The 27,053-nt window shown below is 44.0% G+C and overlaps 1 protein-coding gene across 4 annotated transcripts in view; it reads left to right on the top strand.

Moving 5' to 3' along the window:
* MAPK9 (mitogen-activated protein kinase 9) overlaps nt 1-26,797 on the top strand; it is a 45,769-nt gene extending 18,972 nt beyond the window's left edge. For 2 of the 4 annotated variants that reach the window (XM_084761901.1, XM_084761903.1), the window contains exons 3-12: nt 894-1,023; nt 5,206-5,264; nt 7,536-7,674; nt 12,906-13,071; nt 14,486-14,557; nt 18,599-18,781; nt 20,300-20,424; nt 21,451-21,514; nt 22,323-22,391; nt 23,504-26,797. In XM_084761901.1, the coding sequence (XP_084618027.1) occupies nt 894-1,023; nt 5,206-5,264; nt 7,536-7,674; nt 12,906-13,071; nt 14,486-14,557; nt 18,599-18,781; nt 20,300-20,424; nt 21,451-21,514; nt 22,323-22,391; nt 23,504-23,646 (1,150 nt within the window). In that variant the 3' untranslated portion in view covers nt 23,647-26,797. Of the gene's footprint in view, nt 1-893; nt 1,024-5,205; nt 5,265-7,535; nt 7,675-12,905; nt 13,072-14,050; nt 14,123-14,485; nt 14,558-18,598; nt 18,782-20,299; nt 20,425-21,450; nt 21,515-22,322; nt 22,392-23,498 lie in introns of all 4 variants that reach the window. The other 2 variants (XM_084761902.1, XM_084761904.1) reach the window with 2 other exon arrangements.
* Nucleotides 26,798-27,053: the final 256 nt, after the last annotated feature.

Raw genomic sequence — 27,053 nt, 5'->3', positions numbered from 1 at the left:
GTCCAGGACAGCCAAGGCCACACAGAGAAACCCTGTCTCGAAAAACCAAAAACCAAAACACACACAAAAGTTGTGCCTGGGCCCCCAGGTTGTGTTTAGCAGCCCTGCGCCCCTGTTGAGCCTCCGAAGGCCTCTGTGCTGGTGACACTGTGTAATGCTTAGCTTGAAACCTGAAAATGTGCCATTGTGCCGTTCACTTTTTCATATCCAGTTTCTGGAGAGAAATTAACCCTAAATTCCATGAAGGGATGTGCGCACAGGAAACTGGAGCCTTAGATCTTACCCTTATAAGAGGAGGAGTCCTTTCCCGCAGAACTGTATATACAGCAAGTGCTTACACTGGGGTTTTGTATCTTGGGAACTTGCCACAAGCTGAGGCTTTGGCTTCTGCTTCCTTTCAGATTCTTTGGCCTGGGAAAGCATAATCAGTCAAAACGTAGATTTATTAAATTCCTTCCATGAGCTCAACCATGGCATCTCCATGACTCTTCAGGGTATACTGACATTTCAATCAATGATAACAGGGAAGTTCTCAGTTTCTTGATGTGTCCACACTGAACATTTCATTCCTTGACCTGTGTTACATGCTTTGGATTAAATTACCTGTTTCTGAACCTGCTAATCTTAGCTAACTGAGAATTATAAGTGGAAAGAATTGCAGAATCCCACTCCAGCTGCAGCTGAAAAGCGTGGTGCGTCTGGGGAGGGCTAGACTGGGCTGCCAGCTTGGCCACTTCACCTTCCATATGTACATAAAGCTTGACTGGGGAAGAACAGAAACATTTCTCCTTGTCTTGTTACTTGCTTTGAAAGATAGTACATCAATTGTATTTCTCCATTGCTATTTTCAAAAGCCATTTTAATAGGCTGTTTATTATATCTCCTAATTATAGTGCTGCTTTTGATACAGTTCTTGGGATAAATGTTGCTGTCAAGAAGTTAAGCCGTCCTTTTCAAAACCAAACGCACGCAAAGAGAGCCTACCGTGAACTCGTCCTCTTAAAGTGTGTCAACCATAAAAATGTAAGTTACTGATGGTCCTTCTCTGTGCTGTGATCAGATGGAAGATTAGCTGATGATGAGAGAAACTATAAAAAGATTAAATGTATTGATAAAATTAAAAATATCCTTTATTACATCTAATTATTGCGGAGGAGCAGGTTATGCCACTGCTCACTGTGGAGGTCAGAGGACAAGCTGCCAGAGTCACCCTACCCCTGACCCTAACCCTGTCTAACCCTGACCCCAACTAACCCTAACAGTAACCCTAACTCTAACCTAGAGGACAAGCAGCCGGAATCACCCTAATCCTACCCCTGATACTAACCGTAACTCTGAGTAACCCTAATCGTAACCATAATCATAATCCTAACCCTACCCCTGACTAACCCTAACCCGAACCCCAACCCCTACCCCTCACCCTGACTAACCCTAACCCCAATCCTAATGCTACCTCTAACCTACCTCTAAGCCCTAACTCTACCTTTAACCATGACCCTGACCCTAACCCTACCCTGACCATGACCCTGACCCTAACCCTAACCCTACCCCTGACCATGACCCTGACCCTAACCCTACCCTGACCATGACCCTGACCCTAACCCTACCCTGACCATGACCCTGACCCTAACCCTACCCTGACCATGACCCTGACCCTAACCCTAACCCTACCCCTGACCATGACCCTGACCCTAACCCTACCCTGACCATGACCCTGACCCTAACCCTATCCTGACCGTGACCCTGACCCTGACCCTAACCCTAACCCTACCCCTGACCATGACTCTGACCATGACCCTGACCCTAACCCTACCCCTGACCATGACCCTGACCCTAACCTTACCCCTGACCATGACCCTAACTCCTAAACCTAACCTCTAACCCTAAACCCTAACTCTAACCCAAACTCTAACCCTTCTAACCCTAACCCTAACTGGTTCGCCTTTTGTACCCTGTGGGCCCCTGGGGTCCAGCTCAGGTCAGTCACCAGCAAGCTTTGTGACTAGTGCCTTACCCACCTAGCCATCTTCTCAGGAGGAGGTCAATTCATGACATCCTTCTCCGGTTGTAGATGAGTGGAGAATATACTAAAGATTAAACTAAACTTTGTATGTTCCCCTTTGTTTCAACAGGTGTACTAGATCTTTCTATATAGTGACATTAAGTATGTGACTATGATCAGTTTATTCTTTGAGACAGGGTTTCTCTGTGTAACAGCCCTGGCTGTCCTGAAACTTGCTCTGCAGACCAGGCTGGCCTCGAACTCACAGAGACCCGCTAGCCTCTGCCTCCCAAGTGCTGGGATTAAAGGCATGTACCAACACCACATGACATATGTTTTATTTTTAATTTTTGTCAGTTTACAAAACATATGTTTATTATTTTTAAAAATTCAGATAATATAATTTAGAAAGCAAAAATCCCTGGGCCCCTCAGCCATAGGTCACTAGCATGAGTGTTTCAGTGAGCATACTTGTTTATGTATGTTCACATATGTATAAACAAAATCAATTATGCTATTCTTCCTCTTTTTACCCCAAGTGGAATGTTGCTAAATTTCATATACTTTGACGAACACACCTGTAAATGGTTGCATATGCAGATATACAATAACTTAGTTAACAAATTGTGCTGGTCGGTATTTTTGTCAACTTGACACAAGCTAGCATCATCTGAGAAGAGGAAACCTCAATTGAGGAAATGCCTTCATCAGATTGGCCTATAGACAAGTCATTAGTGACTGCTGTGGGAGGGCCCAGTGCTCCTGGAGTGTATTTAAAGAAGCAAATTGAGCAAGCCAGTAAACGGTGTTCCTTCCTGGCCTCAGCTTCAGTTCCTGCCTCCAGGTTCCTTCCTTGAGTTTCTGTCCTGAGTTCCCTTCTTGATAGATTATAAACCATAACCAAATAAGCCCTGTTATAGTGTTCTATAACAGCCACAGAGAGCAAACCATGTTGTTGGGTAGGTTATTTCCAGTTTTTTTCCCTATTAGAAGCCATGGTACAGTGAATATGCTCATTCATAAAATTTGGTACATATACCCAGGTAAGTTAATTGCTGGTCAAACAGTACATACAATCCCGGTTTTTGTACATGCTGACAAGCTAATGGCAAGGCATCCTGTAGGTTTATACTTTGATGAAAAGCTTCTGAGAGCACAGTTTGCTTCAGATTCCCCCAGCACTGTGTAGTACTGCTTTTGTTTTTCTTTTGCCAATCTGATACATAACAAATAATCTTAGTTTTATCTATAAGGTTGAATTTCTTTTCATGTTTTTGGGATTTTGTGTATGCATCTGTGTTCATATTTGCACATGTGTGGGTCTGTGTGCACTGTTACAGGTCTGAGTGTACATGTGGAGGCCAGAGGTCGATGTCAGATGTTTTCATGAGTCACTCTCCACATTATATATTGAAGCGAAGTGTCTCACTTGAACCCAATTTGGCTCGTCTAGCAAGCCAGCTTGCTCTAGTGATCCCCTATCTCTATCCTGCGGGCTCTGAGAGTACAAGTGGGCCACCATTCCTGTTGACATTTATGTGGGTGCCGGGAGTCTGAACTCTAGTCCTCATTGAGCCATATCAGAAGTCCCAATTATTTTTATTTCATTGAAAATCTGCTTTTCATTGTTGTGGCTTTTTTTTTGTTTTGTTTTTTGTTTTGTTTTGTTTTTGTTTTTGGTTTGGTTTGGTTTGGTTTGGTTTGGCTTTTTGAGACAGGGTTTCTCTGTACAGCCTTTGCTGTCTTGAACTAACTTTTTAGACCAGGCTGGCCTTGAACTCATATCAATCCACCTGCTCTGCCTCTTGAGTGCTGGGATTAAAGACATGTGCCACCATACCTGGTCTGTGGCTCCATTTTTCTTTTAAACTTTTTGGTGTCTTTTTTAATTCATTTATAAGTGGTTTTATTATTAAAAGTATTAACCTTTTTCATTTTGGGATTTTGCCCAAAATGTTCAAAGCCCAGCTAGCTTTGAACTATGTAGCTGGCCTCAAACTTGCAATCTCCTGCCTCAGCCTTTATCAGTGATAAAGTGACAGACATGCCACCCATGTCCAGCTTCAGCTGTTTTCCCATTTGATCTCATGTGTTGCTTTAGTATGCTGACTTTTTAAAACTTTGGCTCTTTTTTAATGTAGTTAGATATCCTAGGTTTCCTATCATGCTTAGAAAATATTTTATCACACCAGAACAATGGAAATGTTTGCCCATATTCTTCTCTGCTTTATACTTCAGTGTTTTAGACTTTGTGCCCCAAGACTGAAAGGTGGGTGCAGTTTCCTTCCCCTTTTTGCTGGTTCCCTTGTATATGTAATTAGTAGTTTGCCTTTGTCTTGTGAGATGATTGAGGGTGTGTGCTTGAAACACGTGGGTTGCAAGCTCGGAGGCCACAAGGAGCAAGCAGTGATGTCAGTGGCTTACTCTCTTAGAGGAATGTAAGGCCGTGAGGCCTCATCCTCATGACCATAAAGTACCAGCTCAGCCTTCCCATTTAAAATCTTTTCAGAGGGACTGGAGAGATGGCTCAGAGGTTAAGAACACCGTCTGCTCTTCCAGAGGTCCTGAGTTCAATTCCCAGCAACCACATGGTAGTTTACAGCCACCTGTAATGAGATCTGGTACCTTCTTGTGGTAGGCAGGCCAACATGTGGGCAGAATACTGTATAAATAACAACATTTTTCTTTTCTTTTTTCTTTTTTTGGTTTTTCCAGACAAGATCTCTCTGTGTTAGCCTTGGCTGTTCTGGTCTTGCTTTGTAGACCAGGATGGCCTTGAAATCACAGCTATCCGCCTGCCTCTGCCTCCCGAGTGCAGGGATTACAGGCATGCGTCACCACGCCTGACTAAAATAAATCTTTTAAAGTCTTTTCAGAAAGTTGCATATAGTATTTAAGTCTCCACAGTTAGCACAGAATGTTAACTAGTACATTTCCAACCATTATTTTTATCTTTTTCATATATTTAAATTCTGTAATAATAGTTAGGTTACTGGGGGCATGTGACTGATTCTATGAATAGCACATCTTACTTTGAATTGATGGTTAAGTTTTCCAGTGGTGTGCACTAGAGTACTTTGGCGACAACCACAGTAATGATAAATATTGAGTTTGCAATCATTTTTACATCTTTACTACATTTTAGTGTTCTGTTTTTATAATCCATCTGACATACTAAAGTATAATTAATTTTCTCTTTTTAGATAATTAGCCTGTTAAATGTGTTCACCCCACAAAAAACTCTAGAAGAATTTCAAGATGTGTAAGTATCTTTTGCATCAGATTGAAAATTTAGAAAGTTAATGATTTTTATGCTTAGGAAACAGTGGACTATATGCAAGCTCGAGACCCTAGGGTGCTGCCAGTGCCACAGGACCAAGGACACCAGCAGTGTAGCTTGTAGTCTGAGTCTGACAGCCTGAGATCTCAGGGAGCTGATAGTATGTAAGTCCTAGTGTTCTGCTTCTAAAACACAGGAAAAGTCTGTTTCAGCTCCCGGAGAAGAGGCTCCTTCATTCTATGTGTTTGATCTTCGTGGGTCCTGCTCAGCTGGAAAGTGTCCGTACACACTGAGCACTGTGCTTCCTTATGTAGTGCATTAGGACCCACATGGCAGTCACTGCTCCAAACGCCCTCCAGGACACAGCGCACAGAAGGGTTTCCCAGAGCAGTGTCCCTCCACCTAGTCTAGTTGTCGTCCACAGCTCGTCATCGCAGAGTAGATGGAGGAGAGACACAGGGAGGTGGAGGCCTGAGGAGGAAGGCTAGGGAGGCGTTCTGCAGACACTGGGACAAGGTGGCACTGAGGTGGAAGGAAAAGCCCAAGCAAAGGAACAGCGCTGGAACATGCTGGTGTGTGCTGCTACCGCGGGAGACCTGTGTGGCTGGAGTGGGGGAGCACACAGGGCAGGCAGCGTGGGCTCAGAGAAGTGGTGTGCAGATGGAAAGGAAGTCAGGCTGAGGTTTCCCCGCAGAGCAAGGATCCCACCTGACACATTTCAAAACAACAGTTGGGTTTTTGGGGGGCTGAGAATCTACTGTGAGAGGCAGAGACAAAAGGCCTAGTCAGAATGGGGAGGCAATCACAGCAATTGTGTGTGAGAGGCTCAAGTGGGTAATGAATGGGTCAAGACACCATTGTATTAGACACCAACACTGTTTGAAGGTGGAGGCACAGGATCTGCTGGTAGCTAGCCGTGGGAGAGGAATTGAAAGCCGCACATGAAGGCTCTCAGCCGAGGCAGGGAGAGCTATGAGAGGACTAGATGGGGGGGTGGGGGGTGGGAGGTGGGGGGAGCAGGTGGAGTCAGGAGTAGGTTTTAGACATGGACTCAAACATTATTGCCAAGTGAAACAGTGAAGTAGGTGGAAAGGAAAGAACCTGGAATTCAGGAAAGAGGCCTGGACTAGAGGAATGGAAGAATAATCTGTAAATGGTCCTTCAAGGTACAGATATCACCAAGAAAGTGCGTGCTGTGAGAGGACAGCCAGTATCTGATTATAACCACTCCAACAGGAAGTAGTTGAGTGCAGAAAGCAGCCACATTCTCGACATTGGCCTTTGGGTCTCTGCAAATGTGTAAGTCATCAGTTTTAGCAGAGACTTGGCATAGGCCAAGTCAGAATGGCATGACCAACAATAGGAGGAGAATTATGTCTGAGCACCTCTTTGGTGGGGGTGGGGCTATGCTTTTACCATGAGCCAAAAACATGTGCTAGTGGTGGACCTTGAGTGTGAAAGTTTCTGTTGTTGTATGTTCAGCCTTAAATATAGCTTCCAACTAGGCGGTGGTGCTGCACGCCTTTAATCCCAGCACTCAGGAGGCAGAAACAAGAGGATCTCTGAGTTGTGGTCAGCTTGGTCTGCAGAGAGAGTTCCAGGACAGCAAGGGCCATACAGGGAAACCCTGTCTTTAAAAGCTTAAAAAAAAAAAAAGATTTCCTTTTTAGCCACCCTGTGGTTGCTGGAAATTGCACCCAGGACCTCTGGAAGAGCAGCCAGTGCTCCTAACTACTGAGCCATCTTTCTAAGATGCATTTTTAGAGCAGTCCAGGTACATAGTGAACCTGAGCAGAAAGCTCAGGGTTTTCGCTTACCCCGTGTATAGACCTCCCACACCAGCAGCCCCAGCAGAGTCACGTGCTGTTAAAGAGCAAGAGTCTAGCAGCATGGTATGGATGCTGAAAGGGTGATCAAACAGAAGACAGGGAGAGGCATGGGGGGGGTGGATAGACAGTCAGACACACAGATGAAAAAGAAAAGTAAAAAAGTCTGTAGGAGATTGTTTTCATGATAAAAAAAAATTGTTTTGTTTATAATTTGAAAGACAGTAAGCTAGTTGTTTGTGTGTTCTTTTGGAAATTTTAAAGCCCTGTTATACATTTGACTCCTTTTAAAGTTCTTTATTAAAAAGGCTTTTATTTTAGCTGTGCAGTATTTAGATCCCATTACTACTGTTTCTTAACAATTGTGATCTAACAATCATGAAGGGATAATATTAATGAATATGGTTGGTCTCTTTTGAATACTCAGGTACTTGGTTATGGAACTAATGGATGCTAACTTATGTCAGGTTATTCATATGGAGCTGGACCATGAAAGGATGTCATACCTTCTCTACCAGATGCTCTGTGGCATCAAGCATCTGCATTCAGCTGGTATAATTCACAGAGTGAGTAATCACATAACGACTTTATCTTAAAAATAATCACCATTTGGTTGGCAGTCATCTAGTTACAAAAGGAAGTATTTGTGTGTGTAAAATAGTGTGAGTGTGTGTGTGGTATATGTGCACGTATATGAGTGCACCCCTTATTTATGAATACTTAGAGGCCAGAGGAGGATGTCAAGCGTTTAATTTTGGCCTTATTCCCTTGAGACAGGAACCTGGACCTAGAGGGAGGCTGGCAGCCAGCAAGCCCCAGGGATCACCTGACTCCACGTTTCCCCAAACCCATAGCACTGGAGTTACAGTGGGTGTGTAAGCACAGCTGGCTTTTCACATAGGGGCTGGAGGTTTGAACCCAGATCCCCATGCTTGTGTAGCAGGCACTCACACCCACTGATCCATCTCCGCAGCTCCAAAAACTTCTTCTTTTTAAAAATTTGGCTCTTTGAAAATCCAGGTTAATACCAAGAAGAAACTTGATACCCTATGAGCATATACAGGGGGAGGAAGTCCCTCTCAGGCACAGTCATAGGGGAGAGGAGTAAGGGGAAAATGGGAGGGAGGGAAGAATGGGAGGATACAAGGGATGGGATAACCATTGAGATGTAACAAGAATAAATTAATTTAAAAAAAAAAGAAAATCCAGGTTAAACTATGGAATCATATCATGCACAAAACACTGTTCAAATCAATCCTGTCTTGCCCAAGCCCCATGCACTTCAGCTATTGTAGACACAGAAATGGGGAGCCACCCTACTGCAGAACAACCTTTGTTTTCTGTTTTAACTTTTCATTTCATGGTAACCCTGTGTGTGTGTGTGTGTGTGTGTGTGTGTTGTGTTGTGTTGTGTTGTGTGTGTAGCCCTGGCTGTCCTGAGACTAAAGGCATGCACCACTACCACCTGGCCAGTTTTTGGTAACGTAAAACTTAGAGTTTTAACTTTCCACTTTGCAGTAACTTAAAACTTAGAAAAAGAAAAATTGCAAGAATAGGCAAGAACTCAAAAATACAAATGACCCCACGACAAACCATCGTTAATGTTCTTGGTATATTTGAAACTTGCTTTTTGTTTAATTTTATTTAATTTTCTATCCATTGATGTTTTGCCCGTGTGTGTGTGTGTGTGTGTGTGTGTGTGTGTGTGTGTGTGTCAGATCTTCGAGTTACAGACAGTTGTGAGCTGCCATGTGGTTGCTGAGAATTGACCCCTGGTCCTCTAGAAGAGCAGTCAGTGCTCTTAAACACCGAGCCATCTCTCCAGCCCCAAAGCTTCCTTTTTAATGAGCAAGGAAATTAGATTGAGGGCAGGAGAAAGCCAGTGGCCAAGGAGCATCATGGTGTCACTGTCAGGACTTGCTTCTATGCTGATTTTGGCCTAGGTTGTCTCCCTGTCGCAGAGAAGAGCCCTGAGATACAGTGAAGCCTGTTGACACAGAGCGTTGGGCAGAATTCTCTCTGATCAGTTAGGTGCCAGGAAAGGTTGGGTCTAGCACAAGGCACTGAGCCAAGGCTTCTCAGAATGCAAACTCATTCCCGTCCTTGTTTCCCCCAGACCTGATCCTTTCTTCAGACTGTCCATAGGCCTGTGTTGGGTTGCCGCATTTCATTCCCTGTACACACCCATTACACAGTTGGTATTCAAAGTGTAGCCTTTGCTGCCACCCAGTGGTCATTTCAAATGATCGCCGTTCCGAGGGCAAAGTTTACTTTTAAAATAATAACCAGAAGATTGCTAATGAATCATTCTATTTCTAGAAAATTCCCCAGACCTCTAAATAACTGAAAGCATACTTTTTAGTTTTATTTAGTATACTGAATTTTCCACCAACAATATGATGCTTATAAAGTTCAGTGCTGTTTCCCTGCTACAGAAGGCTTTTTTTAAAGTGTATTTATTTTTATTGTATGTGTATGGATGTTTGTCTGCATTTATGTATGGATATCACATGCATTGGAGGCCAGGAAAAGGCATCAGCTTTCCTGAAACTAGTCATAGGTGTTTGTGAGCTGCCATGGGTGTTGGGAACCGAAACATGGCCCTCTGGAAGAGCAGCTGTGCCCTTAACCACTGAGACGTCTCCACCAACCCCTCTTCCTAAAAGCATTCTGTTTGTTTTTTTGTTTTTGGACACAGAGTTTCTCTGGGTAGCCTTGCCTGTCTTAGACTCACTTTGTGATCTCAAACTTACAGTGACCCTCCTGCCTCTGCCTCCCTGAGCGCTGGGATCACAGGTGTGTGCCACAAAAGCATTCTTAATGTCTCTTAAATACACTGCCTTTTGTGTGGTGCTGGAGAAGGAACCTGTGGCCCTGTTCATATGTGGCAATGCTTTACCACTGAGCTGTGGTCCTCAGCCCTGTAAATACACATTTAATGAAATGTATGCTTTATGATAATTTCTAAGATTCCCAAGCTGTATTAACTTTTGAAGGGTAAGTTGTTTTCCCTGAATTGTTTGTTCCTTCTGAAGCCAGAGGTAAGAGTGGGAGAATGTCCCCCAGCTTCTGGAAAGTTCCTGAGACTGTGGCATGTACATGCCTTTTGTGAAAGAAAATGTGGTCCTGTAGGACAGCACTCCTGCCTACATGCAGATGAGATAGAGCCCAAAGAACTGTGTGTTTTGCTCAGCACAGTATCTAGAACCCATGGTGACCGGAGAAAATGTGTGTCCATCCTGCTCCCTGCCCAGCACCCCCACCGTGTCTTACTGGTTCTTTCTGGATCCCTAGTACACTCCTGCCTCACTCACATCCGTGTCTGCTGGGAAAGGTATGAGCAGCTGTTGAGGAGACACATACAGGTACATCAAACTGGATGACAGGCCTCTGTGGGTGAGGAACCCAATTAGCCTTAGCATGCCAGTGAAAGCAGTGCTGGTCTCCTTCTTCTAAACAGCACCTCTCACGGTGATATGTACCTTCAATTTTGTTGTGAAAGTGATTTGTCATACGCCTGAACCTGAAAACTCAGCATGTTAAAACATGACGGTCATAAGTTCAAAGACAGCTTTAGCTATCTCTATGGCAAGGCTCTGTCTTGAAAAAATAAAAAATATTTTCACAATAAACAAAAACTTTAATTATTTGAAAGTTTTTAGAGTGAAACAGAACAAAAAGTTAAGTTTTATCCTTCACTCCTACCACTTTTACTTTATATAATTCCCCAAATTGGGGAAAATGAAAGCCTCCTGCTGCCCTGCAGCCACCTGGAGAAGGCCCACTGTAGCAGTCTGCAGCGTTCCTTCCAGCTCTGTTCACCTGCACCAGTGCCAGCCTGTCTGTATGTGTGTGTGTCTGTCCTTAACTTGGGTCTTTTCAAAGCCGGAAACCTCTTGACAGGTCCCTGTAACTTGCTGAACAAACTGGTTGATTTACATTTGTGCTTTCATCAAGGATCAAAGTGTTACATAAATATTTATGAAAAATGTAACTCTCTAGAAGCAAGCTTTGAATTCAGTTTTGTCATGACTGTTTGGTTTGGTTTTTGATTTTTTTTTCCTTTTTTTTTATTAATTTATTCTTTGGTTTTTGTTTTGTTTTGTTTTGTTTTGTTTGTGATGCCAGGGATGAAACTAGAGCCTTGTGCATGCTAGGCCGCTACTACACCACTGAGCTATGTTACCAGCCCGACCTTCAGTTATTTTAGTGTTCATTTCCATATCTCAGGGCAGTATATTTAGGTCTTGTTGACCCGTTTCAGTTTGGGACATAAGATTAGGACCATATGTGTTACATGTGTCCATGTGTTACTCATGTCTATGTGTTTGTGGATACACATATGTGTGCGTCTAGAAGCTCAGAAGCTCTTCTCCCTTACGTCTGAGGGGATGTGGATCAGACCCTATTTACTCTCTGGCCTTCACTAACTCCCCCAAGTGGAGGAGCCCGAGCCCTGGTGATGCGGAGGCTCGTCCAGCTGGGAGGCGTACACTCAGGACTTGGGTTCAGCCATCCTCAGAGTTGCTAGTCATTCCCCTTTCCCACTGTGCAGCCACCGGAGTAAATGGTTTTGTTGCCTGTGAGCAAGGGCCAGGGGGATCCACACAGTAGACACTTGTCATGACGTGTAGGTCCTCCTTCCTATGACATCTCTTCAGTCGGTGGTTTTGGATCGGAGATTCAAACAAGCAATAGTGGTGGTTAAATCAGGGACACACACACACACACACACACACACACACACGCCTAGCTTTTCTGTCCTTGTCTATTTTGAGTGTTGCTGTTGGCCTCCCCTATGGCTGCCATGTTGTAGTAACCATTTCCACAACTCTACAGGTCAGCTGTCATCGTGTCCTTGCTCATGTTTCTTGTTTAATGTGTTCTGGATGGTTCTCGAGATTGGAAGAGGCAGACCTGTCTTGATTCTGCCATCTTGGCACTGAAAGTGAGTCTTCAAGCCACCAGACAGTTAAAAGCTAACTCCGTTTACGTTGTGAAGGCTGAATGGAGAGTCTGAGGGACTCTGAGAACCTCAGTGACCTCTTTACTCACTGCTTTGGCAGACATCAGCTGGCTCTCACGGTTCTGGGGTGACCCTTGCACCAGGCGTGTGCGTACAGGCATCCATAGCTGTATTTTATTATCCTAGTTGTCCAGCAGATGGCAGCAAAGTAGACCGCTGTCCCCATCACTACAGTTTTTAGGTAGATGGCGCCAGGGCCAGGAACTGTTCTCCCCTTCTGTAGGGCTCGGTTGACAATGCTCCATTTGTCTTTGTTAGAGGCAGTGCTGCTGTGACCGTCCTTGGCCATGTGGCCATGCTGTTTGCTCTAGATGACAAGGCCTGCTGGGTAGTAAAGGACCTCCATACCCCTGGGGTCTACATCCGTGGATTCAGCTGGCTGCAGATTAAAAGTATTTGGAAAACAAAAATTCCACCTGTACTGAAAACAGACAAACTTTTTTGTGTGTAATTACCGCCTAAACAACAGCCTTATTGTAGGTATTATAATCATCTAGATTTGAGTTAGAGGATCCGGGAGGCTGTGTATAGGTTGTGTGCAAATGTCATTCCATGTTACGTAAGAGACTTGCAGGCTCTCGGGTTTTGAGCAAGTGGCAGTGAGAGGCCACCTGACTTGTTTGGAGGCAGGGTCTCAGAGCCCAGGATACCGTTCCACCCACCTCCTTCCCATCCTCACAAGCTTCAGTAGCCGCTCACCTCACAACTCCTTGCCAGTATGAAAATTTGTATTTACAATGCTGTGATTCATTTAAATGACTTCTTTTCTAGGATTTGAAGCCTAGCAACATTGTAGTAAAATCAGACTGTACCCTCAAGATCCTTGACTTTGGCCTGGCACGGACAGCCTGTACCAACTTTATGATGACTCCCTATGTAGTGACTCGCTACTACCGCGCTCCAGAAGTCATCCTGGGCATGGGCTACAAAGAGAACGGTAAGTATGGTTAGGACTCCAGGCACTAAGCAGTAAACAGTGCTGCCACCGTCATTGGCATGTCCTCCCTCAAGACCCATGGCAGACACAGCTTGCGCTCCGGGCTGCATATAGGTGCCTGTAATCCACATATAATAAATCATTTATTTTTTATTTCCATTTGTTACTTTTTTTCCCAACTCTGGCTGGCCTGAAACTCAGAACTCTGCCTGCCTCTGGCTCCCAAATTCTCAAGTTAAAAGTGTGTGCTGAGCTCAAACCCTTTTATATTTTGATCAAGATACCGTGTGCCCATGGGAGAGTGCAGCTGGGAGTCAGTGCAGCTGTCGGTGGGCACACCCATGGAGCCCACAGCACTGGGCCTTTGTGCCCTCTCTTTACCCTGGTTGCCAACACTGTGACTGGTTTTGCTACGACTTTTTAACTTTTTTTAATATTAATGGAATAATACACCATGTTTCTTTCATGTAAAGCTGATTTTTTTTAACACCAAAACTTCACTTGTTCTATCAGTGCCAACTAAATATAAGCTAAACTTCAGCTTTTAACACATTTATTTGGTTGTTTATAAGAATAAAGGAGAGAATAGTAGTGGAAGTTTGCCAAGGTCTTTTGAGATGAGTTTGACTGTGAATTTTGTAGATGCTTTGTAGCCTGCTCTGAGAGGCACAGTGCCCTCCAGTAGCTGCCTGTGGCTAGTTCTCCCTTCCCTGTCTGAGGAAGGAGATGCAGCCAGGCTCCATGCTTGACCCCACACTAGAGGACAGACACCACAGAGCTATGCTTAAGCAGGGCCTTCCCAAAATCCAACCCTTGCCTATTGGCTGCCACCTTTGTATGTGGCAACTTAAGACATGGTCATTCAGATGTGGTGTCAGGAGCTTACAGGAGTGTTTGGTGGCTGCCGTGTTTGGGGGGTGGCTTAGAAACAGAGATGCAAGGCTCCCTGGCTGTTTTTTAATCACCTGGTATTTGGTAGTGGACATCTGGTCTGTCGGGTGCATCATGGCAGAAATGGTCCTCCATAAAGTCCTGTTCCCAGGAAGAGACTGTATCCTTCACAGGGAGAGACCCAGCACTCGGCCATGGAGGCTGGGGCGGGGGCTGGGGGATCGCGGCCCTGAGGATTTTATGTTCATTAGCACCTTCTGTGTCCAGGGTTTTGTTTGTTTGTTTGTTTGTTTGTTTTTTAAGCTGTAAAGTATTGGACTCTTTGGCACTAAAACCACAGATTGCTGCAAACTGAAGGCTGAAGTGGAGGTCAGCAATCGTTCATACTGTGTAAAAAGTGCGCCCTTAGCTAGCCCCTGATGTTTCCATGTCTGTGTGTGTAGTACTCTGTTAGAATTCCTTTTTCCTCACTTTTGTTTTGTTCATGACACTTCATAATTTTATCATTTCATTTTATTTTCAGTTGATATCTGGTCAGTGGGTTGCATCATGGGAGAGCTGGTGAAAGGTTGTGTGATATTCCAAGGCACTGACCGTATCCTTCCCCAGGACCCTGACCCTGGCCATGGTGGCCATGCTAAGGGCAGCATGGTCGCGCCTCCTCACAATGCTCAGAAGGAACTGTTGGGTTGCAGACTGTGTTCTCAGGGCTCTTCATTACACTTGTTAAGTTAGTGTCACAAACCAAGGGGTTCACTTTTATATGTCCTTATTTTCACTTATATACCTGTGACAATAGAGACAGTAAAACTAAACCAGTCATATTAGCTCTTTTATCAGAAATAGCTAGATATATAAAACTATTGTCTTTGGTAAATATATTCTGATATTAAAGTGGAAATACTATTTTACAAATTAGTTCATTCTATTAATTAACTAGGTAAAGTCTAAATTTCATAGGCTACCATGTATATGTGATTTAAGTCATTTATGGTTCTGTTAGTTACTGGTATGACAAGAGCTGTAACAAGCTAAGCAGATTTAAGTGAAATGGCTAGATGAAAATTGTGTCAGGAGCAACACATTATGCTTTCTCCTTTGTCATTTTGTTGACATTTTATAGACATTTCTAAGGACTACAGGCAGAAGGGTATCTGCCATACTGGGGACTCGTACCGTGGTCAGCCAGTCACATCAGTTCTGTTTCCCTGTGTGTTCTTCCATCTGTCACAATCCACGCTAACATGCTCCTTCATGCTTTCCATCTGTGTCCTCGCCCTTACCCTGTCACTGGCCTTTGATCTTGGTTTTGTTAGGAAAGCTTACAGTGACCTCTGTTTGTAGTAGACCCGTGGTTCCAGGGAAACCGGCCGGCTCTGTCGTCAGGGTTTGGAGAGTGTGTATATGCCACAAAAGTGCTTTAGTGTTTATAATTTCATGAAGACAACCTTCTTGAAGTATGAATTCCTTACAACAGGAGCTTAGAATGAATATATGTATGTTTTTCTTTTCTTTTTTTTTAAAAAAAAAATTGTTTATTTTATGCATATGAGTGCTCTATCTGCATGTACCCCTGCAGGCCAGAAGAGGGCATCGGATCCCAGTATAGATGGTTGTGAGCCACCATGTGGTTGCTGGGAATTGAACTCAGGCCCTCTGGAAGAACAGACAGTGCTCTTAACCTCTGAGCCATTGCTCCAACCCAAATGAATATATTTTATTTCACTCCTCCCTTCACGTTTTCCTCATAAATTACAAAATATGCAAAGTTGAATACAACATTTTATTTTGCTCTGATAATTTCTCTGGCTTTTTTATATACTTTTATCTTGGATTTAGCTGCTCTAAGTTACAAATAAGGAAGTCTTTATTTTACAAGTAAAATCAACTCAAGGGAAAGTTGAGGCCAGTGACTTAGAAACACCACATGGACTTGACAATGAGTGGATAAGGCTGTAGTGTCAGTTAAGATTAATTTTGTACCAATTCTTATTTGTTTGTTTTTTTAAATTAAGAATTACTTTTTCCAAAAAATAAAGATAAATGAGAAATTGTACTTCTGCATACATTTTAATAATTTTACATTATAATTTAAAATACTTTATGTATTAACATGTTACAATAGCAATAGTTGATGTTTTATATATAAGGTCACCTAAAGTACTTTAAAGTTATGTGCAAATTAACATCATTTTCTTTTCTTTTCTTTTTTAAAAGACAGAGTTTCTCTGTGTAGCTTTGGCTGTCTTGGACTTGCTTTGTAGACAAGACCTAAAACTCACAGAGATCTGCCTGCTTCTGCCTCTCTGAGTGCTGGGATTAGAGGTGTGCACCACCATGCCTGGCTAACATCATTTTCTAAAGAAAGTTTCACTTACATTTACAAAGATTAGATCAAATCTGGGGAATTTATAGAAAGGCTCAGAAACCAAGCTGAGGTTCTCAAGAGGTTTGTCTATGATCTTGGTAGAAACGTAACTGCTGTGAAAAAGAAAACACTTAAATCAGGCCACCAGAAGCCCAAGCTCAGACAGCTCCATGGCAGTTGCGCATTCTAGAGAAAGGTCTCTTTGGGCTATGCTCCCCCCCCACTCTTTTTTTTTAATGGAAGACCCATGTTCTACCCACCCAGAAGGCCCACCATGCTTTCCCAGGTAAGCCCCATCTGCACCCCATGCCACCTCCATGCCATCTATAAAATGACTCTGTAGCACTAACTCAGGTACATATATTGAGCACCTGCCCATTTCTAGGTGCCTCGTCTAAGTGAGGGTGTAAAAGGCTCACTGCCAAGCTGACTTGAAGGTAGATGTTCCAGGACAGTAGAAGCAGGAAACATGGCAGAAGCTGTGAGTCACCCAGAAAGAGGTGGCAGAGGCTCACACCAGGTCAGTCGGACTGATGGCAGGATTGGGCCTGGGGTCTGCATTTGCGCTGAGGGTCTAACCTTCAGATGAGTTTGTGGATTCGGAGTATCTCACCTATCAAGTGTGAAATTCAAGGGAAACATTTGGGATAAAGGAAATGTGGAAATCATTCGCCTGTTGATAACACTGAAGTCTGAGCCGGTGCTAAGCATCGAAGAGATGAACCAAGGATCAGGGAGGAAGGACTCAGGACTGACCATTGGACTTAGTGGTTGCCTCTGGCAACCTTAATGGAAACGGTTCTCAAGACGACTAAGGAGGGAGGCCTGATGAGCGTATGTTCAGGGTAGGATGAGGGGGTAAGAATTAGAGACACGGACATCAGTAAGCAGAGGGTAGGGATGTTAAAGGAAAGTGGTTGCTGTCAGCGTGGGATGATGACAGAAGGTTCCAGTAGGGAGCACACTGGGTGTGGAGCAGCAAGAAATAAGAATAAGAGGCACTCATCCTTCAGAAGGTGAGAGGGTTAGGTAGGTGTGATTGGCTCTCAGCCAGGAGCCCAGATGGTTCCCAGTGGTGAGTGACATGGCGATGTGGGGGCGGGGCATCACGTCGCTCTCAGATTAGCCCTCACAGTGAGAAACGAGCATGAGGAAGAGGTGTTAAAGGAGAGGGGGATAAGCCAGGTTTCCTATTTTGGCTAAACAGCTAAATAAAATGTATACGTAATTCAGATTTGCCAAAGTGCATGAAAGGAGAAGGGAAAAGGAAGATTTGCTTGGGATTTGCCTCTCTGAGCCCATTTCCCTAGCAGGTCTTCCGAATTAACACCCAGGAAGAACAGCGTGTGTGACTGGCCCTGGGTACTCTCTCCAGTGGTGCAAGTGCATATTCTGAGTAAGCCTGTAACTTCCCTGTCTCCTGCTTCTGTGATCTCATAGCTTGCATTGTCTCTGTACCTGTTTACAGCTTCAGTGTCACTTTCCACAGACATTGTCCCAGTCATCCTAAGTCTAACAAGCACCCTGAGAGCTAGGCAAAACTGGTGTCATCTGCGCCGTACCAGTGAGGAGGACTGACTTGAGCACCTTGAGTGGGCAGTACACGCTGGCTCTGAACCCCAGGTCATGTACTTTGAAAGGAAGAAAGGACACGGTACTAGACACCAAAAAGGATGGGCCCAGTGCCAAGAGAAACAGAATGGCCTCCGAAAGCATCATTGTCTAAGGCAGTGTGTCAGTAGAGTGTGGTCTGTGGGCTAGGCCACAGCCTGGGCTCCGCTCCTTCCCTCTCCGGCCTCCCTTGGTCGGCCTGTCTCACAGACTCTGCTGCCCAGCTGTGAGAGAACAGATGGGGCTCTCGATCTCTTTCTCCTTTAGAGACCTGTGAGTCTAAGGTAGCTTTAGTATGAGCATGGATTTCAGTTTGTTTATATGATATTTATTTATTTCATATTTAATCATTTATCTCATAGGTTGAATCATTTCTGTCATAATTTTATTTTGGATTATAATAGGAAAACATATAGATTATATTGATTTAATGAGCTATGATCATAGTTTTTAAGATGCAGAGTGTAAGAGTTTTTCTTATATGAATTAGAAACCCAAACCTTATTTAAATACTGTCCCAAAGTGGTTTTGCTGATCCTGGGGGTGGCCTAGTTACTTACTTGTCCATAGATTAAATAGTTTTCCTTTGCATGATAGCACTGTATGTATTATGACTATGAAGCATTTCAGTTGTATTTTCCTCAAGAGAATCCTTAGATATTGATCAGTGGAATAAAGTTATTGAACAGCTAGGAACACCGTCTGCGGAGTTCATGAAGAAACTTCAGCCAACTGTGAGGAATTATGTGGAAAACAGACCAAAGTACCCTGGAATCAAATTTGAAGAGCTCTTTCCAGATTGGATATTTCCATCAGAGTCTGAGCGAGACAAAATAAAAAGTAAGGCAATCCTTTTATTCTGTCCTTGTTTCTCTAACATTTGAACTCTAAAACCATGTGTGTTAGGAGGTGCAGATATTGCAGACTATAGTATCTTATAGTCTGACATTCAAAGAAGGCACCGCACAGAAAGCTTAAAGGTCAAGCGTCTTGACCTCGGCAGAAACAGTGTAACCGAAGCCTTTGGCCAAAACTAAAATGTCCAGATCAGTCTGGAAAACCCTTAGGTTATGGGGTGGGAAAATGCCTCTGGGGTGAAAACACTTGCCTTGCAAGTGTGAGGACTTAAGTTTGTGTCCCCAGCATCACACAGAAAGCACAGGCATACTCAGAAAGCACAGGCATACTGTCTGTGCCTGAAACCCACACTGTAGGGTTGGGACCAGTGGATCCTGGAAGCTTGCTGACCAGCCAGTCTGGCAGAAAGTCCCTGCCATAAAGGAGTAAGGGAGAGCAATAGAGGAGGACACCAGCTTCATCCTCTAGCCTCAGAGTACCTGGTACCCTGCCCCCACTCTCAAATACTCATGTGCATATACCACATGTGCTCACACACACACACACACACACACACACACACACACAAGATTCATATTGTGATATCACCAATCCGAATTTAAAAAATTTTAAAATATAAAGAACACTTCAGTAAGGATTCTAGATAGAACCCATTGAGTGTGGCCTAGTAGGAAAGGCTCTTGCTGCTGTTTTGTGTCCTTCCTAGATTTTTATTTTCCCGAGACAGGGTTTCTCTGTGTAGCCTTGGCTGTTCTGGACTCACTTTGTAGACCAGGCTGGCCTCGAAATCACAGCGATCCGCCTGCCTTTCCCTCCCAAGTGCTGGGAATAAAAGCGTGCGCCACCACATCCAGCTTGTGTCCTTCCTAGAGTGTGATCACCTGAAGAAAAACAATAGCTTTGCTGTCCTCTGCCCAGGGTGAGCAGCATCATGGTCACAAAAGCCCCAGCCTTTGCATAGCTGTGTATGTTGTGAACTTTTCGTGCTGAGACCTCACTGAGCCTTCTTAAGTTATTAAGCTTGTTGGTTTTTTTCCCCTAGCTACTAATGTCTAGATTAAAAACAAAATGCATTGTACACAGCTAGGCAAAGCAGTGGTGCCTGTGAGGCTGTGCTCTGGGACCATGGGTTATTCTAAAGGTTTTTTAATTGTTCTAATGTGACACAAAAAGCAAAATAACTCCTGGCACTTCATGTCCACACTCCTGGCAAGCATCCTAAAAGAGGTGTTTGCCACCTACTCTGCTGTGGCTTCATAGCATCAGGTCATCTGGACACTGGCTGCCTGGTGCCCCTAACCTCACATGCTAAAATACTAGTATGTAATAGAGGCCACTGGACGTTTAAAGGCCCTGAGCTGTGTTGATCTTGAACCCCTTAAACATTTCCTGAAGATAACATGTCTCTTTACTCTCCACACCCTCACATTTGGTTCTTTATTGTGTGGTTTCCTCTTTTCCATGGTAGCAATGTAAGCACATCATTTGTTTGTACTCTAGCAAGTCAAGCCAGAGATCTGTTATCGAAAATGTTAGTGATTGATCCAGACAAGCGAATCTCTGTGGACGAAGCCTTGCGTCACCCTTATATTACTGTTTGGTATGACCCTGCTGAAGCAGAAGCGGTAAGTGTCTCTTTGAAAAATGTCTGTGTAGCGGCCTCACTTTTTTATCCAGGGACCACTGTATTTGGATCTTCTCTTTTTCAGTCTTTTGTAGCCACATGAGGATAGCAGGTTGTTGATTTTAGGGCCCTGACTTCAAAAATAGAGCAAGTGCTGTCTGAGGCCTAGGTCCGTATCCCTGGGGAGCACTTGGTGTTGGGGCTGTAGCTACAGACCACTCAGAAGTGTACATAAGTATGCTGTGGAGGGATAGTTGGCCTTATGTTTATGAAGCTGATGTTTAATAATAATTTGTAAAGCATCTGCTTCATGCCTGGCACTGGGCCATGGGCTTCACTTCTTATTCAGACCCTCAAATTAGAGAGGCTAAGGAGTCTTCCCAAGTGACACATTAGCTCACACCTCCACACCGCATCGAGGCATCTCATCCTTTTAAGTGTTTTTTCATGGCATCCCTTGTGGGAATGATCTTTAGCAATGAGTAAAATAGTAATACAGGCATGTTTACTTCATGCCAGCTGTGGAGCATACTGCTGTGTCCTGGGTAGAGATTTAAGTGCCATTTTGATATTATGTTATATCAAAAGAATTGGATTTATGAGCAACCAAGTTGTGGAGTTTTCCATTCATGAGCCTGTGACTTGGGTATAGGTGTGTTCTAAGTGCCACACCTCTCTCAGCTCCCACACAGCCTTGTTCCTGGGAAACTCAGAGCAGCCTATGATTATTAATTTTGTAATTTAATTTGGACAATGTCTGCAGAAATTTTGAGGTCATGTGATTATTGAGGTTTATGATTGATATTATTGTTGATATATTTATGTTGATTGTTTTGGTTAACTTTCTGTAATTGTTTTGATTTTTTAAACTGATAAAATATATCATTCTTACAACAAAAAATTTTAGAATATGTTAATTAAACTAAATTTATGTTATAAGTAGACTCAAAACATTCTAAGTAGTGTTATTTTCCCATCATGCCCCATTAGTTTTGAGCTATCTACAGATGTGTCATTTAATTTTCAGCCACCACCTCAAATTTATGATGCCCAGTTGGAAGAAAGAGAGCATGCAATTGAAGAGTGGAAAGGTAAGGGCAGCGTGTTTTAATTCTCACTTATAACACGCCCATGGTCCTTCAGAACATGCTTTTCACTACTTTTGATACTAGCCTCTTGGGGAGGACCTTGAGACCCAGAAGCCCCAATGTCCTCTCTTCCCACTTCCTAGCTGAGGAAGGCTGTGATACTAGCAGTGTTAGAGTAGAGTATGTGTGACGTCATAGTTTGCTTCAGGTGAAACACAGGGGCTTTCCATGTGACTTTCCATTATCACATACTTGATGGTGGCCTTGAGGTCAGTAAGTGTAGCACACTTCCTGGTAGCATGGGCGTTTGTGGAGCAAACCCAATGTACAGGCCACATATTCCCTACAAAGATGCCTGTCTAAGCAGATATGGGACATGTGATTGTGTATATTAAGCCATGTAATTGTATATTTTAAAATCTAGTTTGGAGGAAATTGACAGAAATAGGCAAGAAGGTATTACTAGCGCTTGAAGATGAGCCACACAGCCACAGTAACCTAAATTGGTTAACACAGAAGCAAACTTGGAAACTTTCATTCAGAAGCAGCAGGGTCATTAGTGACTAAGGGCCGTAGTCAGCGCAGGTCAACATTGACCACACACTTTCCAGGCTGGCAGGCCAGTGGTCTACACATACACACGCTCATCATGTGAGTGCTCTGCAGCGTATGCGTGCAGCGTGCGCATGTGAGCTCCTAGTAACTTATGTGGTAGCCAAGTCCCAGTGCCTGGGGTGGCTCCAGGGACCTGGAGGCAGAGTTCAGTGCACAGGAAATGACAAAGCATCTTGACTTTTGTTTCTCTTTGAAGAACTAATTTACAAAGAAGTGATGGACTGGGAAGAAAGAAGCAAGAATGGTGTAAAGGACCAGCCTTCAGGTTGGTAATTGCTTTGCTTTTGTTGGCTAATATTTTGTCTATTCAGTGTTTATAAATTACAGTGAAGTGTTAATGCTACTTGGGCCACCCTGGTGTGACTCCGTTGCCTTCTGACCTGTGCTCATGCTGGTGGCAGTGACTCAGGGTTTTGAGGTGCCAGGCCCTAAACTGCATTTGAAACATTCCTGTTGTAACCTTGTTAACAGCTCCTTCCAGCTGTTCAGACAGGGAGAGACTGGACTTGAACACTTTCCTAAATGTTGCCTTCTTTGCTCTGATCTCATTTGGTTTAGGTATTGCAGACATAAGACCCTGCATGTTGAGCCCAGCGTGGTAGTGCGCGCCTTTAATCCCAGTGCTTGGGAGGCAGAGGCAGGCGGATTGCTGTGAGTTCGAGGCCAGCCTGGTCTACAAAGAGAGTCCAGGACAGCCGAGGCTACACAGAAAGACCCTGTCCCAAACACCACCCACCCCCCCAAAAAAGATGCTGCATGTTTTATTTTTACTCATGTCATATTAACACACAGATAGTAGAAAGCAGGAAATTTCAAATTTACCTCTGAAATTAAAATAACGGTTTCTAGACTTGTTAAAAAAAATTTATAGCAGGCTCTAAACTTTTTCCTTTTGGGGTATATATTTCAAAAAATACTTTTATTACAGAAGATTTATTTGACTCCTGATGCTTTTTTTCTATAGGCAAGGTATGTCTATTGAAAATGAAATGTCCTTTGACTCTTGACTACTCCTAAGGACTAAGCATCTTGTAATTGTAGGATAAATTCATCCATTTCCTTCTAAGTTCTGCTTGAAGTTGGCAGGTATTATCTTTTAAGTAATCAACACGGTCATATGTGACCATACACACATTGCCCACAGGAAAGAAAAAGAGTATTGCAGGGAAAGCCCAAGATTGTTTGGAAACTGAACCAAAGAAGAACTCAAGGAAAAATCCCAGAAGCTCAAAGTAGAGTTGATTGGTTTCTTAGTTCTGTTGCTCGTTAGGACTAGGAAACTGCAAAGCCCTGAGTCGAGAAGCAGCCTGAAGCCCTGTGCCTGGGGTGCAGGATGCCGTGCCTCAGATGTTATTCTCTTTGGTTCTCTTAGCACAGATGCAGCAGTAAGTAGCAAGGCCACGCCTTCTCAGTCGTCATCCATCAACGACATCTCCTCCATGTCCACTGAGCACACTCTGGCCTCAGACACAGACAGCAGTCTCGATGCCTCAACAGGACCCCTTGAAGGCTGTCGGTGATATGTTGGAGACAGCGCACGTGTGTGTGAAGGAACTCTCGCTTCCGTGGCCCTGAAGCACACGGGAGTTGATGGAACCAAATTGAAAACCTCCATGTTCTGCATGTAAGAAACATGATGCCTTGCCCCTGCTCAGTTCTAATAGGATTGCCTGCTTAGACTATAAAATGAGGCAGACCATGTCTGAAGAAAGAGTTCAAACCACACTGTTAGAAATTTTGTTCAAGATCATTTCAGGTGAGCAATTAGAATAGTGGAGTTTCTTTCCTGAGTTGTGTGGTGTCCGTGGTGACAGCTCATGTGTAACCGTGGGGACTCGTATGCATGTGACCACAAATGCTTGCTTGAACTTGCCCATGTAGCACTTTGGGAATCAGTATTTTAATGCCAAATAATCTTCCAGGTAGTTCTGCTTCTAGAATAATCTCTTAATCCTTTTTAGTAGTTGGTGTCTGTCCACGCACACACAAAAAAAACCCAAAATGATTGATGTGTGTTAATTGGCCACCACCATATTATCATATCTTACCCACTTTTATGGTATGATTTATTCTATCTTTTGTATTTCAGAAGGAATATAATTAAATTTATTTAATAAATAAAAATACAGCTTTTCTTACATTTGTGATGTTTGGGGCTGAGAATTACCGCTGCTAAAGCCAAGTTCTTGCTATAGACACGCTGTGTCCTTTAACCTGCTAGTGTGGGGCACTTTATACACAGCCTTCTGCATGACAACATTTCCAGTTGTAGTTCATGCTGCTTAAGACACACATCACCTTGAATCCCACCCACACACCTCCTTTTCCTTGGTCCTCTGAGCATGGACTTAGAATCCTCTATAGAGTCACTGTCTTTATCATAAACCACCCCATCTCAGTAGAATGCTGGTGGCAGAGACTCCTGAGCCCACTGCCTAATGTTGGCGTAGAGCTGAGAGTGGCCTCCCCAGAGCACGCACTCAGCAGTGCCTCCTTCCCTGAGCTCGCCCATCCTTTGCTCCCCTCTCTTTATTCAAGGTGAGGCGTGATTGGGTCTCATGCCTTTCCCTCTGCAGCATTACCTCCTAACTTGTCTTTCTCACTGACAGAAGCTATGCCCAACCAGAACATGTGGTCCCTCAGGAGGCCAGGCTCACAGTGCCTGTTTGCTGCTGTCATTTTCCATTTTGCGGAGGCATTTCCTTTTCCCAAGGGAAATTCATGAGTGTTCTGGGAACATTCTTCAGAAGAATACGGAAGAAATATTCTAGAGAATAGCGATTCATTCTTGAATATTTTCTGATTTAAAACTGCTCACCTGAAATCGATACTTTCAGATCCTGATCTGTAAATTACTCGAGATGTAGTAAGATGCTGAGTTCTCTGTGTTGCTGCAGAAATGGAGTTGGGATGGCCACACCTGGGCTACCTGCGCATGGAGCGTTTTCTCTCTTGAGCTTGTTTTGTTAACAATTCATATCTTGTGTTCAGTTACTTTGAGAGCTGTGGAGTGTGCTCTAGGAGGAAATTTGATAAGAACTTTTATGGACAAAGTACCATCTGAATCATGAGTCTGTCTGTACCAGTGGTATCCTATTGGTTGATCTGATCGCTGGAACTTTTATGAACAAAATCAATATTGAAATAAGGAATAGCTTTATATCATGTATAGACACTTTCAGGTACAAAGTGGAAATGCTAGTGTGGGTGGAGGCAGAGACGCCTGTTTATGGTTTCAGGTTACTGGGCCCTGGGAACTTGGAGTCACAGGTCTGAACGTTCCCACTGTGCATCTTGTCAGCATCGTGCAGTGCTCTTCTCTCTGATGCATGTTCACTGAAGCTATCCTTAAACGGCAAGTACAGAGAGGGAGCTTTTAAGCTGCCCTACACTGTAAGGGGAGCATTGCTATGAGACTCACCCCGTCCCACTGACAGGAGCGAGGAGCCCCGGAAGAGTGGCTTTCTCTCTCCCCTTACTCTGCATATCCAATGAGCCTGTTGTGGACGGAGCCTGTGCTAGTGTGGACAGGGTCTACCAGGACCCTCTTCCATTAGGCAAGTGTACCTATGGCCAGCCACAGAGCTCCAAAGAAATACCTCACCCCAGTTTCAGGGTCCTCCCTCCTGAGCCCAGATTTGCCGGGGTCCTGGGACAGTGCAAATGGTTTCGAACTGACCTCTGTAGTCAAATGCCGATGTTGGATGAAGAACTGAAAAATGTGCTCAACTTTTTCATCTTTTCTATTTTATTTTTGTAATTTATATTGTACACACCCTGGAAGTCACTATTTTGGACATGTATTTTTATAAACCAGGTAATTGATGATTATCTGGAATTTGCACTAGGTTAGTTTTTGTTGTTGTTGGCTTAGTTTTCAGCCAAAAGTGGAATGACTGCCCCTTCCAGGTCTGGGTTTCCCATGTCAAGCGCAGGTCCGGAGGGCCAACATACCCAGCCCGGGTAGGAGACGGCCTCAGAACACGGGCTGCCTCAAGCATTGGGCCTGCAGTCAGAACCAGGCTGTGCGCCTTAGAGCCCTGGTGTTAGGAGGAGAAAGCCCTCCATAGGCCCTTGTTGACAGCTGCGGCCTGCATCTAAAGCAAGAACGCAACTCTGGTGTCATCTGGGCTGAGTGGTGTGTGAGTTCTGCTAATGGTGTGTGAGACTGTCTGCCTAGTTCTTATGTGACTCCCCTGGTTTTCACGCTGGTAGTACGCACAGGCGCAACCTTTCAGATTGGCTGTCTCAAAAGTAACATTGCCTAATGTTTTATAATAAAATATCTTATGTGCGTTTTGGTTGGTTGAAAAATAATACAAACTACATTTTAAAAGAGAAATGTACAGCATGTCCAGTTCCTGTGTGTTTTAAAGTGACAATTGACTGTATCTTTCCACATCACCATTTTGATTACAAACTTAACACGGATAGATGTTGAAGTGTCATGATTTCAGACATCCGAAAGTGTTTTCACATCCAGAGAGTTGTTCGTTCTCTTACCGAAAAGGTTCTGCAGATCCCTCTGTTTTCAAAATAATGACAGTATGTTTTGACTTTAAAAATTGTACAATATGCTCAGAATATTGCTGGTGTTGTCTTCTCACAAGATGTAACCAGGAGAACCTGCCAAGCCTTCTCTATTTACATGTCTTAAAGCCGCTGATGGTACCTGTGTGCTTGTGGTTTTGTGCCCGGGCTGAGCCATTCTTGTCTCACTCCTGCTTCCGAGCACTAAGGACATTTGAAACATGGGGCCAGAGTAGCGGGCCTCCCAAGGCCTGCTTCCCTTTCTCCGCTAGGAGAGCCAGAACCACTGTGGATAGTCGCCACAGCCTTGGTGTCAAGGTCTGCGCTGGGAAGCTCTTCTCTTGACCGGCTGTCCCCCCACCTCCAGCATAGACAGCTCCGGAATCGTATTAACTGG

The sequence above is a fragment of the Acomys minous genome (assembly GCF_964271855.1).
Source record: "Acomys minous genome assembly, chromosome: 16".
In the NCBI taxonomy this organism is placed as follows: Eukaryota; Metazoa; Chordata; class Mammalia; order Rodentia; family Muridae; genus Acomys; species Acomys minous.
Note: the sequence above shows the minus strand (reverse complement) of the source record. Positions and strands in the feature narration are given on the sequence as shown.